Raw genomic sequence first — 15371 nt, forward strand, 5'->3', positions numbered from 1 at the left:
AATGTGGCATCACGTAGTAAATGCTGTAGTAGAACTTGCTCGGTATGCATGAGGCCTTGGGTTTGAGCCCCAGAACATAAAGGGATGAGAAAGAAAAGAAGGAAGGTATTTCTAAAATAAAAATAGATCAATTTTAAATCCATTTTCATGCTGTGCTGACCTAAACACAGCTATATCGTAGGGTACAGTAATTAGGTTGCCTTAATTCCTGAGCTAATTAATAATTGCATACCATCTGTATTATTACAAGTTACATATATAGTTATTTCATCAAGTCTTTACTATATCATTAGACAAATTCAAAATGAGTTGTGAGGCAGTGGGACATGGAGGGTCATGAACAAAAGTTACTCTGAAGAACAAAAAAGAGGAGAAATCATGTTGTGTGTTAAAAACCACGTAAGTTATAATGAAGGACCAGACCATCGCTAGTTCACATTGATGCATGCATGTTGCCACAATTCCAGCAGATAACAGAGTTCCCAACCACACTTCCCACATAAGTAAATGTGAGGTTTATTAGTGACATTGTCTATGACAAGTAAGCACCTCAATTGAAAGAAAAAAAGGTATATGTTAAATGTTGAAGTGGTAATTACAAGTCTTTTTAAGGATACCTATAGTGTGGCCAAATTCTAGTAAAATCTTAGTGATGGAATGAAGCCCAGAGCATGTTAGTGTCTGTCTGGTGAGACTCAGATGTAAGACAACAGCGACTGAAGAGCTAAACGTAAGTTTGGGTTCCACAGGGCCTTAGAAGTCTTGACTACTAACACTGGCAAGACTATATCCATTTTCTATTCCAGTAATAAATTTTAAATCCTAATAAATCCTATTTATTAGGCCACTAAAGCAGTCACTACAGAGCCTCGTTAGATCTGAAGTAGGCATGCATTACTGGCTGCATACAAAGTCACAAACTGCGCCAAAGTGCAGGTGTCTAGAATCTAATGTCCAAGGGCAAAGTTAGAGCAAAGCCAAACTTGGGTCCAGGTCCAGGCTTCTTTAGAGCAATTCACAATGTGACTAGAGCCTGGGGACACAGAACTAAAAGCTGCCGTCTAGACAGCAAGCCTTGAGAGGGGTGGGGGAAGAGATGAACTTGATGTCTGCAAAGGACTCTCTGAGGCCCCTCTGGGTAGTTTGAACAACAAAGGAGGAAGTACAGGATTCAGTGTGTGTGTGTGCCCTGGAACAAAAGCCTCCAGGCTTCCTTCCAAAGCAACAGCCTCTGTACACAAATGGGTCAAGTCTGACTCGGTGGGCACCTTGCCTCCCTTAGGAAGCCCAACCACAGACCACCCTTGCAAAGAATGGAGCCAAAAATAGAACCCGTACACCCATGGTAGCCTTGTCTTGGTATGTAGGGGGCACGGAAAGAATGAGTGAGCTCCTCATCACCAGAGTTAGCAAGGAGGGTGGGGCAGAGGGGGAGGAGAGCCCTCTGAAAAGTCCCAGGTTGCAAGTGGTATGGGGAAATCGAAGCGCGCACGCCGGGGTGACTCCTGTTCTCTGAAAATGTGTTAACTTCAGGGATGTCAGACTCCCAGGAGGCAGGTGACACCTCCCACTCTGTGTATTTTGCCCTAACCATATGGTACCACATGACACACCCACGCTGCCTGCCCCAGCCCCGTCCGCCTCTCCTCCCACCGAAAGCAGATTGTGAACACAGCTCTCTTTCCCGGACAGGGTAGGGGAGAGCTCATTGCTGGCTCCTCCCTTGCATGTTTTTAAACCCTGATAGGAGTCCTGACAGCTGGGTGTTATTTCCCCACTTCCAGAAAAGTAGAGCATTATCTCTGATCACACACTTCTTGAGAGGGGAGGCCGGGAAGCTGGGAGGCACAGTGCCTTTTGTCTCAGTCCACTTCTTAGTCCCCACACACGGAGGGTCCTCTATGGGGTTCACCTTGGTTAGTGTTAACATGGGGCATAGGCATGCCCAACACCGGATAAGTCTGTTTAACTTCTACCTGAATACTCCTCTATCTGGACCCTTGGAGACGCTGGCAGAGCCACCTCGGCTCTATCCCCAGCCCAGGAAAAAAAGCCAGTCCAGGAGCAGTTTGCTCAAGTTTGAGCTGTTTTTATTGAATAGCATTTTGCTTTCCTCCTCCTCGTTTTCCTCCTCCTCATCCTCCATTTCTTCTCCTCCTCCTCCTTTCTCATAGTGGTAGGAATTGAACTTAGAGGAAACAGAGCAAGTGGAGAGGAGCAGAGCTGCTGAGCTGCTGGGGTTACCTCTGAGGAGGGAGGGCGGGAGCTACAGAGATCTAGGGATCAGAGGAGCAAAGCCTGATGGGAATGCGCTGGGGGGGGGACCAGTAGGACACCTGTGGAGGTAGTGAGGGAGAAGATGGAGGCTGGAACACACATGGGAGAGGGGAGAGGGCCAGAACGGGAGGGGGGGCCAAGGGGCCTGAGTTGTAAGGAGCCTGGGTTGTAAGCTAGTAAATTTTACTCCTGTGTGTGTGTGTCTGTTTCTGTGTGCATGTATATATGGGTGTATATGCATGCCTGTGTGTATTGTGAGTATATGTGTGTGTTGTTTATTTGTATGTGTGTATATGTATGTATGTATGTGTTCATGTGTGTGTATTGGCAGTATATGTATGTGTTCATGTGTGTATTGGCAGTATATGTGTATGTGTATGTATATGTATGTGTTCATGTGTGTGTATTGGCAGTATATGTGTATGTGTATGTATATGTATGTGTTCATGTGTGTATTGGCAGTATATGTGTATGTGTATGTATATGTATGTATGTGTGTGTGTGTCTTCATGTGTACAACTGTGTGTGCATGTGCCAAAGCTTGCATGTGAATGTGTATGTGATGTATGTATGTGTTCATGTGTGTGTATTGGCAGTATATATGTGTGTATGTGTATGTATGCATGTATGTTTGTGTGTGTACATACATGTAGGTGTGTGTATCTGTGTATTGTGTGTGTGTTGAGCTTTATTTCTGAGGAATACCGATACCATCAATCTTTGGTGATGTGGAGACTCCAGTGCTGACAGGGACATGGGAAGAAGTAACAAGAGTAAGTAGTTTAGCCCACAAAGGCGTGGCAGCCCGCGGGTGTGAAACCGCAGCACTCCTCAGGCAGAGCAGGTAAGGGATAGGAGAGACCTTCTGTGAGACCACAGTCCGACAGCATTCTTTTCCTGGTCCGGGCTCAGGGAAGAGTGCACACGCTGGATAAATCCGCCTTGTATGATCACGCCTGAACTTCCATGCACAGCACAGCTGCCTGGTGAGTCCGTCCTCCGAGGCTCTGCAGTATCCCAGTCCATTTGATCGCTACCTTTAGGTCTCAGAACAACAACCAAGAGCAAAGGAAGTGCCTGGCTAGCTCAGTCGCCCGAAGAGCCCGCCCTTCCATATCTTTACCGTTTCTCCCACGCGCATCCTGCGTGTCTTCAGCTGGGGCAGACCGAGGTGATGAACTCACAACTGCTCAAACACCAGGTGGTCTTTTTCACCGGCTGTGTACTGCAGTTCCCTTCGGCACAACCACCAATAGTGAGCGCAGATCTCACAAGTCTGAGGATGGGATCCTCAACCAGACACCAGACTCCAGCTAGTCTTTGGGGGACCCAAGGTACCTACATTTCTAAAAGGCTTTGCTCTAAGTGTGGGGCCTACTACCAGCCCATCAAGTTTGCAAATTTGCTATAACCACTCGAAGGACTTACAACTCACTATACTGAGTGTTACTTTTGTATTGTAAGGCTTACAAATAGGGAGAGGCGACCACACAGAGACACCAGGGTGGAGTATGGAGGGCACAGCCGTCTTTCTCACATCTTACCCTCCTTGTGGGCAGGAACCTCGGGGTCAAGAAGTTGTACTGGGATTTCAGTACACAGACCTGGTTGAATCACTGGCCATGGGATTAAACTTAGTCTTTGGCCCAGAGGTTGGGCTGCCTCAGAATCCCAATTCTGGGATCATGTGTGCTTGGTTGTTCTAGGAACCACCTTGAGTCAGCTTATTACCCTAAACCCAGGTATAATCCTGGGGCTCATGAATAGCAAAGTCACTTCTATCACTTAGGAAATTCTAAAAGCTTAAGGCTATTCTAGGAATCAGAAACAAAGACCAATTAAATCATTTATTATATAACAGCTTCCTAGCTTCAGAAGGTAGACCTGGGAGAGGCTGGAACAGGGGGGGACATTTGGAGAAACAGAAGCAAGATGACAGAGAGTTGCGTTTAGAAAGTGGCCGTGCTCTCTTAGCAACATCCTCTGTTCCAAAGGCCAAAAATGTCAAAAGTATTTGGGAGCGCTTATCTAATCCCTAAAAGATTTTAGGGTTACCTCTTCAGATGGGGGAAATGTTATAGTAGCAAAAAGCGCCATTTAAAAAAGAAAGAAAGAAAGAGTACATGAAAAAAAGTGATGGGGAGATACGGGAGGTGTTTTGCGTGTAGAAATCACTTGTGTATCTGTGTTAAAACTCTCCTACTAGGCTGATCTCCCATAAAGTCGAATTATCAGTGAAATGTGTCAAAAATGGACAAATGTGTAAGGTGCATGAACCGTGAGTGGTCTCAGCTTAAACATGGGGATTTCTTTGTTAAACTGCACTGAAACTAGAAACGCAGAGCCCACTTCGCATTCAGTGGCGGCTCCCACATTGTGTCTGTGTGAATCTGTTCTGAGGCTCATGCCATGATTCCTGTTCCCCCAAACCTGTGTCTCCTCTGACTGGGCATACTTAGCCAGACTCAGCCAAGGCTCTTCAGAGGGCCGCCTGGAACCGCAGGGTGCCACACCTCCTGTCTGCTTCACTTGTCCACGGAAGTCCAGACCTTGGCTTCATCTCTTGAAGCTTCTCCCATCATCCCACTTGGCATCACCTCACTGTTTCCTGCTGCCTGGAACAACTGCTGGTGTCACCTGCAGGTGCTGGGTCACCACATTCAGAACCATGTGTCCTGTGGACCCATGCAACTGACTGTCACTTTCCTGGCAACCATGGTAACCATGGTATATTTTTCTCTCCAGTCTACAAGGCTCTGCAAATAAATTTTAGAATGGAAAATGTAATATAAACATATAATCAACCAAGAGAATGGTGTTCTGGGAGCCCAGCTAAGCACAGCCTGAGCGTCTGGAAGCAGGGATGGGGGCCGGGCAGGGGGGATGGGGGATTATTGAATACTTAGCCGACGCTGCAGTACAGGGTCCACTCTGAGTGTTGCATTTCATTAGCAATGTTTGAAAAGCTCTCTGCCAGGCTGCAGTGAGCATACGACACTCATCTGTTCCCCTCCTCACCTGCACGTGGTCTGTGGGGTGCCGCTCACATGGCTTGTGGTTATGATTTGTCAACAAAACACCTTTAGCATATCTCTGGTAAACCAACCCAGGAGACTGCGGCCGTGATCGTCTCTGCGGCAGTGCTTGTTTTCTCTGGCAACATTTTTGATGCTGGGGGCTGGATCTAGGGCCTCATGCATACCAGGTAAGCACGTTACTGCTGAGCTACCTCCCCAGCCCTTTTTATTTTATTAAAATATTTATTATTTTATGTGTATAAGTGTATTGCCTGCACCTACATAAGTGTACCTATGTTGTGCAATGTCCAAGGAGGTCAGAAGAGGGCGTCAGATTCCCCTGGAACTGGAGTTACCACGTGGGTGCTGAGAATTGAACCCAGGTCCTCTGCAATAGCAGCCGGTGCTCTTAGTCACTGAGCCATCTCTCCAGCCCCTTCAGTATTTCTGTTTTGAGACAGCGTCTCACTAAGTTGCCCAGGTTGGCTTTGAGCTCACTCTGGAACTGAGGCAGGCCTTGAATGTGCAACCCACATTCAAGGTGCCTCTGCCTCCCAGTACCTAAGCTTTGTCGTCCCTGTTCAGCATGGAAAGTATTCCAGGGAAGGCAGAGATGAAAGGGTTCCAGTTGGGCAGAGTTGAGCCAAAGCCTGGCTTAGCCCCTCACCTTGGGCAAGTAAGTAATCTCCTGGCCTCAGTGTTACAGGCTGTGAAATGAGATCATAGCAGTCCCAACTCCATGGAATTGTGGGTACTGGTCATAACATAACTAAAATGTCTGACACTCAGGAGGCAGCGGGTAAATGGGATTGGTTGCTGTGGGTGTAGAATGACAGCTTACCTACAAGCAAGCATTTAGGGAGTGCTATTAGCTTTAAGAAAAAGTCCTAAGAGAATGTCAATGCTTAGCTTACCAAAATCGGTCTCATTGCTTCTTAGTCTCATTCCGATGTGGAGAAGTCTGATGTTTATATTTCCTCAAGTCTCAGGTCAATTCAGAATCAAGAGAACTGGGAACACAAGAGTCTTCCCTCCATGACCAGTAGTGGAGTGAGTGCAGGACACCTACCCCTGTGCTGTGAGACCTCCAGGAGGCTAAGCATTCTGCTTAAGGGCTGGACCTGCACATGTGCTACTAGGCTTGGGATGTGCATTACAAGGTTGCCTAACGGTCAGCTTTGTGTGCTTGCTCATTGTGCTCAAAGCTGACTGCAGCCATTGGAATTTTAAAACTTTCCTTGTATTCATGGCTCGCAAAATGACTGGAAAAGGTGTGGACACCACGTAGGGAGACATTCTGGTTTTACAGATGAATCTGGGACTCAGATTCAGACACCTATCCGTCCCATGCCACAGATGGTTTTGGGCTACAGTAAAGTCAGAACTCAGGTGTCCTCCCTTGGGTTAGTCTTGCATCGTATCATATTGTCTCTGTCCCATGAATCAGATATCACTCATAAGAACCGAATGTGGGGTCTGGAGAGATTGCTCAGTGGTTAAGCACTGGCTGCTCTTGCAGAGGACCTGGGTTCAAATTCTAGCACCCACCTGGTGGCTAACAACCATCTGTAACTGCAGTTCCAGGGGATCCAATGCCCTCTTCTGACCTCTGTGGGCATTGTATGACACGGATGCACTGACCTACCTGCAAGCAATACACTCATATACATAAAATAAGAATAAAATATTTTGTAAAAAAGAACTGAACGTGAAAACCACATAGATGATCTCCAAGTGACACTAACAATATACTAGCTAATAACATGCTAACAAGTGTATTATTGAACAGCTACAAACATTAATTGGTCATAATGGGTGTTACAAGGACTCTAAAAGATGTTTATAGTCTTTCTGTTGGTCGTTCAATCATTCAGAAAGACACCCTGTTATTAACGTTAGCCACAACCAAGAGGATTATGGATTCTAAAGGAACATCTCAGAGACATGTCAGGCACATTTTAGAAACTTCTAAAAGGTCCGAATTTCTACTCACTGAGTTATTAGAAAGGATCAACTCTGCAGCCTAGGAGTCTAGCAGTTAATCCACAACTTCCCTGACTTTGGGCTACTCTGTGGTCACATGTCCTCAGTCCTGGTGAACCCAGGAAATGATTTCATACTGACTAACCAGTGTCAGCTTGGGACTCTATCAACCACGTGAATGGAATGACCACAAGATGCATGTAGTGTAGACCAGGCAGCAAGCGTACCACAGAAAAAGCAGCTTCCCTGTAAACAAGTGGAGCAAAGGTGGGTTCTGGTTCTTTATTGCACACTGCGCTCAGCAATAGCAAAGGCGTATGAGCCATTTACTCGAAGGACACCACTGTATTTGAGTTCATTTGTGTGAAAAGAATATACTTTCTGTACTAATTTTAAGAAACTATTGCAAAACTGATTTTTTTTTTAAAGACTGGCTTTATTTAAAAAAGGAAGACAAAAAAAGTAATTGAAATGAGATATTTTGTTTCACTTTAATGAGAGATGTAAAGTCTCCACTCAGGCCTCTTAAATTTCAACATTGAAAAGGGTGATTACCCATTTCCATTTCAGATTATGGTCAGTTGGTATACAAGTAGAGGGAGGGCCGTGGCAAAGAGAGCGTGGGTTTTATGCACCGAGAGGCTGGGGACCAGCCGCTTTTCTGCCTGGCACGTCCTTAGCTCGGTCACCCGTGACTGTGGGTTTGGGGTGCAGGAGGCCCAGGCTGGGCTCTGATTTCCATTGTTTCTCAGTGCCTAGCACAGGCATAGGAGTCACAAGCAGGAATTATCAAAAGAACGAGAGAACAAAGGGGCTGATGCAGACCCTGAGTGGAGAATGAGAGTCCCGTGACCTGGACAGCTTGGCAGAGTCTGCCGAGAGAGAGCCCACATTGTTTCCTCAGAAGGAGGCCTGGGACATGACTGACCCACCGGGGCCCTGGCAGGCTTTCTTGAGAGAAAGCTTGCAGGCTCTCACAGACTCTCTTACGTTCTCTTTGGCTGACCAATAGTCTATGGAGGACAGTTTGTTGCTGATCCTTTGGAAGTTTCTGGAAGTGGATGTTTTCACCATCCCTCACGTTGGACATTTCTGTCACCTGAGACCATCTCACCCTGGGTCACCTGATGCTCCCAAACACTTCTGCTCCAGCAGTCCCTGGGAAACTCTATCACCTCTTAATGATTTTAAATTATCATACAAAGAAGTGGGTTTCATCAGCATTTTCCTAGACACATGACATTTCACTCTGTATTCCTCTCCCTCCCGTCCCTTCCCCTCCCCTCCCCGCTAGGGGAAGGAGTTCCTCTCTTCAAGAATTCCCCTCTCAGACTGGAGCGATGACTCGGGTTAAGAGCACTGGCTGCTTTTGCAGAAGACCTGAGTTTGGATCCCAGCCCCTCCTGGCAGCTAACACCTGTCCATATCCAGTTCCAGGAATCAGATGCCCTCTTCTGGCCTCTGTGGGTATTGCATGACACAGATGCACTTACATGCATGTAGGCAAAACATACACATAAAATAAAATACAACAAGAAATTTAAGAACCTCTCTCTCTACTTACAAGTTACATGTATCCCATTACCCTCTGTTTTAATACCACTTCCTCCCTTCTGAGAGTCCCTTTCTCTCTCTCTCTCTTTCTCTCTTTCATACCCCCCCCCTAAATTTCAATCTACATTCTGCTTATATGAGAGAAAACATACCATATTTGTCTTTCTGAGTCTGGCGTTCCTCTCTCACTAGGGCCGTCCACTTTTCATCAAATGTCATGATTTTATTTTATTTTTTTGAATGTCTGAATAAGAATGAATGAGTGGCTAGAGAGATGGCTCAGCCCTTAAGAGTACTGGCTGCTCTTGCAGAGGACCCAGGTTTGGTTGCCAGCACCCACATGGCGGCTAACAACTATTTATAACTCCAGTTCCAAGCGGATACAACACACCCCCCTTCTGCCCTCTGCAGCCATTGCACGCATGGGTGCACTGACATACAAGTAAGCAAAACACATGCATAAAACAAAAATAAACGAGCTGAAAATTTTAAGAGAATAAGAATTAAAATTAAAAACATGGGAACTGGAGAGATGGGTCAGCAGTTAGAGCACTGGCTGCACAGCAGAGGACTTGGGTTCCTCAGCTAGGGCTGGGACTTCTGGCCTACCTCTCCCCATCCATTCTGGGTTTTCATCTGGCTTGGGCTTGCACAGATTGTGCATGCTATCACAAGCAATGTGGCTTCACATGTGTCACTGCCCTGTGGTGTCCACACAACACAGTTTTCTTGTATTCATTTACCACCCTGACTCCTTGGGGGCGGGGAGGGAGAGAGAAAGAGAGAGTGCCCTTCATTGTGTGATAGATATCCAACTGTCTTGAAAACTGCTTAATTGGCTAACTCAGGGAACTTTGACAGACCCCACAAGCAGGTTACTCTGTGGAGGGTTGTCCTATGCTAAGCTGCAAGCTCCTTCAGACAGACAGACAAGATGCATGCACGCACGCACGTGCACAGTCTTATCTGACTTTCATTCCTAAATACCAGACAAATAGGTGCTGATGGAGTGACTGAATGAATCTGTCAATCTAAGCAGAAGAAGTTGGGGTTCGCCTTTGAAATGTTAATAAGCTTCAGCTGTTTAAATGCTGGAGCAAACTCTTCCCTCAGTTTTCTCTTTAATCCCTCATTAGTTCTTCTAACAGCAGAGGCTGGGAACTTCCTAGTCAGTCCCAACCTGTGCCAATAAAAATCATCCCGAGGGCCAGTAAAATCAGGGTGGGGATGGCAGCCCGGAGCACAGCCTAGGGAAGGAGAGGACTCTGGTGACCCCATGCTTGGGCCCCCCCAACCCACCACAGAGGTTCTTTTAGCCACTTCTGTGATCTTGCCTGCCAGGGGAACGAATTGTAAACAAGACTCCCCCAGAATGATGGAAGCAGATGGGTAAATGGAGCTGCCCTGGCATGTCTGGTCAGTGCTGCAAAGCCACCGCCTCCCAGCTCAGACCTGGCCGATTAACCTGTTGGAGTCTCCTTATCTGTAAAATGTGGGGACACTGCAATTTACTTCTAAAAACTGAAAAATGTACACTGTTATGCATAGTGATTCTGTGATGTTAGCTAATTGGACAGTTTTTAAGACAGCTGGGTATCTACCACAATGGAGGGGAGACACCACGCACACGGGCACACACACACACACATGGAGTCTGCCTAGGCAAAGGGGCTGTGGCGCCAGCACTTGCTGCCTAGGGAAGTCACCCCACTGTAATAGAGTGCTTCCAACGGGAGCAGAGCCACCCCAGGCCCTGCTGCCCCACTCCCTCTTCACTGTGCAGAACCAGAGGCCACTGAGCTTCCTCAACAGAGGAAGTGGGAAGGAGCCCGGCGTGGGTGGCTGGAACTGAACCCTTTCTTCTACTACCTCCTACTCTATCATCTTTTTCCCTCCTGTGCCAGGGGAAAGAGAAACAGCTTCAGCTTCTGCTGAATCTACACACATGTGGCTCTGCCCTTGCCAGCGTGCAGACCCTACCTCATCCCTCATCAGCACTCACTGAGTACCCAGAGGGTGCAGGGTGTAGAACATGCTCCTGGAATGCCTCCTCTGGGAGCTCAGAAGCTCATGTCGACATTGAGGGCTTACCCAGAGCATGAGGACCATTGTCGTAACACCTACTTGATCCCTAATCCAGCCCCTCCCTGCTTCTGGCCGGAGAGTACATTTGGGAGTCTGTACTGATAGACATTTAGGTTTTTGTTTGCTTGTTTGGGGGTGGTTAGTACTGTGGGCTGGCCTGAAATTCACTGTATAGGCCAGACTAGCAGTTAAATTTCAGAGAGCAGAAGGAGTTCAAAGAAATAAGAACCAGAGCCAGACCTGCAACAGGCAAGGACTGCGTCCTCTTCAGGAGAGCACAGCGAAGGGCCAGTGCTGTCCACAGACACGGACATCAGCAAACAGAAGCAGAACAGTCTGATTTTGTATAGGGACCGTGCTAAGCACAACTGCAGGAATTTACTCCCTGTCAGGTGTCCTTGGGGGTACTTGAGGTTGATTCTGCAGTCTCTGTAGTGATCAGTTGATAAGGCCAGACCACCAGAGCAGGCTATGGCACAGCACAAGTTAAGCCACGCCTGTAACCAGTCTCTGTCAGTAAGGGAAGTGACCAGTTGATAAGGCCTGATCACAGGCCAAGGCGCCAATTTGGGCCATTCAGCTGCCTAGAGGAATTTATGTAAGGAAGCTTATGACTTTCCTGCAAGTTACACATCCTACCACTAGCCTTGAACTCAAAGCAGTCCCCCTGCCTCAGCCTCCAGAGTGCTAGGATTACAGGCATGCACCAAGGTGCCCAGTTGAGATCTAGTGTGATGTCAACGATAACAAACACCTACAGTCATCGCTGTGGGCTCCACTCCCTTCCTTCCTCACTGTCTCCTCCTTGCTCATTAATTTGCTTCTAGGAGAAGAATTTAGACTGGTTTCCCCGGATGCGAGCCATGTCGCTTGTTAGCAACGAAGGTGACAGTGAGCAAAATGAGATTCGGAACTTGCAGGAAAAGCTGGAATCGACCATGAGCCTGGTGAAGCAGCTGTCGGGGCAGCTGGCAGAGCTGAAGGAGCAGGTCAGTGAGCTGGGGAGCAGACGGGGACGGGGGACAGCCCCGCTGGGAGCCAGGGGTCCTTCTCAGAGAATGAACTCCAGCAAAGAAACCAAGCCACACTGCTGTGCAAAAGCATCTCAGCAAGCAGGGGTTCACGCCCCACCCAGTTCCTGTGCCACAGTTCTCATTCTGTGGAAGGAGAAAAGGAGAGCAAGGGGAAGGGAAAGAAGCCGGGGGGGGGGTGTTCTGGAAGCGGGAAGACAGGGACCCCGTGTATTTATTCATGGAAGATCTTATTTCCTGTCAGGCTTTGGATTTATAAAATCATTGGAAAGGCAGGTATTCTCTAACAGGTACCACTCCAGGGTCCTAATGAACCCTTTATCACACGACATCGTTAGCATTCGCACAACACTATCACTTGTTCCCCTGGCAGCCATTAAAACGGCTGTGAGGAGACTGATAGGCAAGCTGTGTTCAAACAACCATGCTTCCTGTTCCTTACCATAGGGGGGCTTTCCCCTTTGTTTGTGGAAATTCACATTTTAAAATAAATTCTTTTTTGATAAATATATTCTATATGAAGCCTTAGGAAATAGATACACAAAATATTTGTGGCCCATGACACTGGGGAAGAATTGTGAAAACGAACTGAAGTGTGTTTCCCTAGATGGACGGTCTCTCTCCCAGATGTCTCTGTCTCTGTCTCTCTCTCCAAGATGAAGTCTCTCTCCCCCCAGATGAACAGTCTCTCTCTCTCCCCCCATGAACAGTTTCTCTCTTCCCCAGATGCACAGTCGCTCTCTCCCCCAGATAAACAGTCTCTCTCTCTCCTCAGATGACAGAACAAAGAAAGAATAAGCAGAGACTGGGTTTCCTGGGATCAAACACACCCCATGTGAACCATCACATGTCACCGCACTGACACCACGGGGGACGCCTGACCAGCCTTTCATCGGATGCCTGCCTCTTTGCTGAAGGAAGGACGGAGCTGGAGGGAGCGAACAGTGCCTATTGTTGAAAAGTTAAAAACAACCAAGTGCCAAGATGCTGAGCCCTTTAGCTCCAAGAACAATCTGTAACTGTGTTTTCACGCTTGAGCAGACCCAAGCGAAAAGGCAGCCCGGGGCACAGACTCTCAGGGCAGCCAGAAGGAACCCGTGGGCTGGCGAGGGTGGGAGATCCTGAGTCATAGGAGAGAGCAGGATCCCTCTGCTCAACCCATAGGACTCAGACTTGCCTAACAGGCTGTCTGCAGCCTCCGTTATGGTTGGTTGGAATTGATTTCTTTTAATTGTGGCACCCGGGTCAGTGAGACAGGGAGCTTTGGTAGCTAAGTTTTATTAAGGAAAAATTTAAAAGATTAAAAATGAGAGTTAAAAAGAAACCCTGTTATGCTTCTCAGCCCTACCTGTGACTGGAGATGATGGAACACAGTGGACATGGGGCTGTACACCTCAAACACTGACAACGTAACTGGAACATTCCTGCGTTTTCAGGAATGCATATGGGTTCTATGCAGGGGCTGCACAAAAAGAAATTTTCATAGAACTTGCTGGGAATATGTTTAAAGTCATGTGTCGGCTAAGATCATTAAAGATCTAGAGAAGAAAACTGACCATAAGCCTCAGGGAATAATGTGTTGAGCACATGTGCTATTAAAAATACTGATATTAATAAACGAGAAACACAGGTGACAGGGATATTGAGACACGATGATGGCCTGGCCTTTTATAAACGAGTGAAAACAACTTGATTTATATTTGTGGTGCTTAAGAAACAATGTTTTTGTTCAGTTACTACAGCTGAGGGACAGGACATCTAAGAACTATATCAAATACACACACACACAAAAAAAACATTTCAGTGGCATATTTAAGACTGTTACAGTAAGGGCGATTCAAAATAGAAACAGATCATTTCTTCCCCAAACTGCTTTTCTGTTGAATCATGCGACCAGAATTTATTGAGAGAGAAAGTAAGCTTGGTGGTTAGATTATTTTTGGAGACTGCACATTTGAAAGATTAGAACAAAATACAGTGAAAGTGTTAGAAAAATTGCAGAAAAACTTCTTTGTGGAGAGGGCCGGTGGCCACGACTCCGCTCCCTGAGGAAGGCCTTACACATTGCAGTCTTCCAGGCGTAGCCACCAAGGGCAACGTGAGGTTTTCTGTGACAACTTTTAAAGCTTTTGGGTGTTCCAATACAGTTTTAACTGTTGGTGCCTAAAACTGTCAGATCCTGGGTCTGTATAGACATTCAAGAAACCTGAGTGGGCCCTTCTCACGCTCTTTGGATGTAGACTTGGGATCCGGCTGTTGGACCCGGAGTGATGAATTTAGAACTGAATCTATTGGTACACTCACACACACACACCAGGACCACCCCAAATTAAGGAATGCCCTCAGCTAGGGCAGTATTTTTTTAAGCCCATATTTGAATGACTCTGACTCCTGTGATCCACAGATACTGTGAGACAAGTACAGGCAGTAGGGACCTTTGACCCAACCTGGCATGTCAGAGACTTGCCATTCCTTACCCTTAATTCTTCACTAGAACTTTAAGCAATAACCACAACATTATATTTTAGTATCCCCAAAATCACACCAAGGCAGCCACTTTTAAAACCCAAGGCCATATTGCTGTTAACAATATCAGGTAAAGGTACATTTGGCGGGGCTGGAGACATGCTCAGCAGTTAAGAACACTGTTCTTCCAGAGGACCTGGGTTCGATTCCCAGCACCCACATGATGGCTAGCAACCATCCATGACTGCAGTTCCAGGGGATCTGATACTCTCTTCTGACCTCCTTGGGCATTGCATGGCATGGGTGCACTAACATGCATGCAGGCAGTATACTCATACACATAAAATAAAAAGCTTTTTTAAAAGTACATTTGGCAAGAGGAGAGAGAAGTGGTAAGTAAATGTGTTGCCATGTGGGCGCCACCCGGGTCACCACGGAAGAAAAGAGCCCCAATGTTGAACTAAAAGTGGAAAGACTGAATTAGCTTGCACAGGTGTGAGCAGCCTCTTTTAGAGGCTGTTCGAACTGGTCTTTCCTGACTCAATAATGGTTGGTTCTGTAGGGAATAAGGTATGTAACTGACTGAACCTCCTAGCCACTGAGCCAGCTGCAGCCAGCCACTGTTTGAGGCACATTTTTCTCCTAAGTAAACATCCAAAAGAGACCCTAATAACGAGACTCTTTATCAAAATTTTTTTAAAATGTAGCTCATTTTGTTTTTGAGACAGGGTCTCCCTGTGGCCCCAGTTGGCCTAGAACTCACTATGTAGACCAGGCTGCCCTCAATCTCACACAGATCTGCCCGCCTCTGCCTCCCAAGTCCTGGGATCAAAGGTGTGCACCACCACGCCTGGTTTAAGCTGTAATTTTAATGTCTTTCTTACCTACATGATTAGAGATTATTTTAAAAAAGCTAAACAAAAGGCACTTTCCAGGACACTGAATTCATGAAGAAGTT

The 15371-nt window shown here is 46.8% G+C and overlaps 1 protein-coding gene across 2 annotated transcripts in view; it reads left to right on the top strand.

The window, feature by feature from the left end:
• The window catches only part of LOC103746716 (inositol 1,4,5-trisphosphate receptor type 2), a 214359-nt gene extending 198988 nt beyond the window's left edge, over window positions 1–15371 (top strand). For both annotated transcript variants that reach the window (XM_008849006.3, XM_029554025.1), the window contains exons 20-21: window positions 11744–11905; window positions 12723–15371. In XM_008849006.3, coding sequence (XP_008847228.2) covers window positions 11744–11905; window positions 12723–12809 — 249 coding nt within the window. In that variant the 3' untranslated portion in view covers window positions 12810–15371. The remainder of the gene's footprint in view (window positions 1–11743; window positions 11906–12722) is intronic.

This window comes from Nannospalax galili, unplaced genomic scaffold (assembly GCF_000622305.1).
Source record: "Nannospalax galili isolate Female #2095 unplaced genomic scaffold, S.galili_v1.0 scaffold103, whole genome shotgun sequence".
In the NCBI taxonomy this organism is placed as follows: domain Eukaryota; kingdom Metazoa; phylum Chordata; class Mammalia; order Rodentia; family Spalacidae; genus Nannospalax; species Nannospalax galili.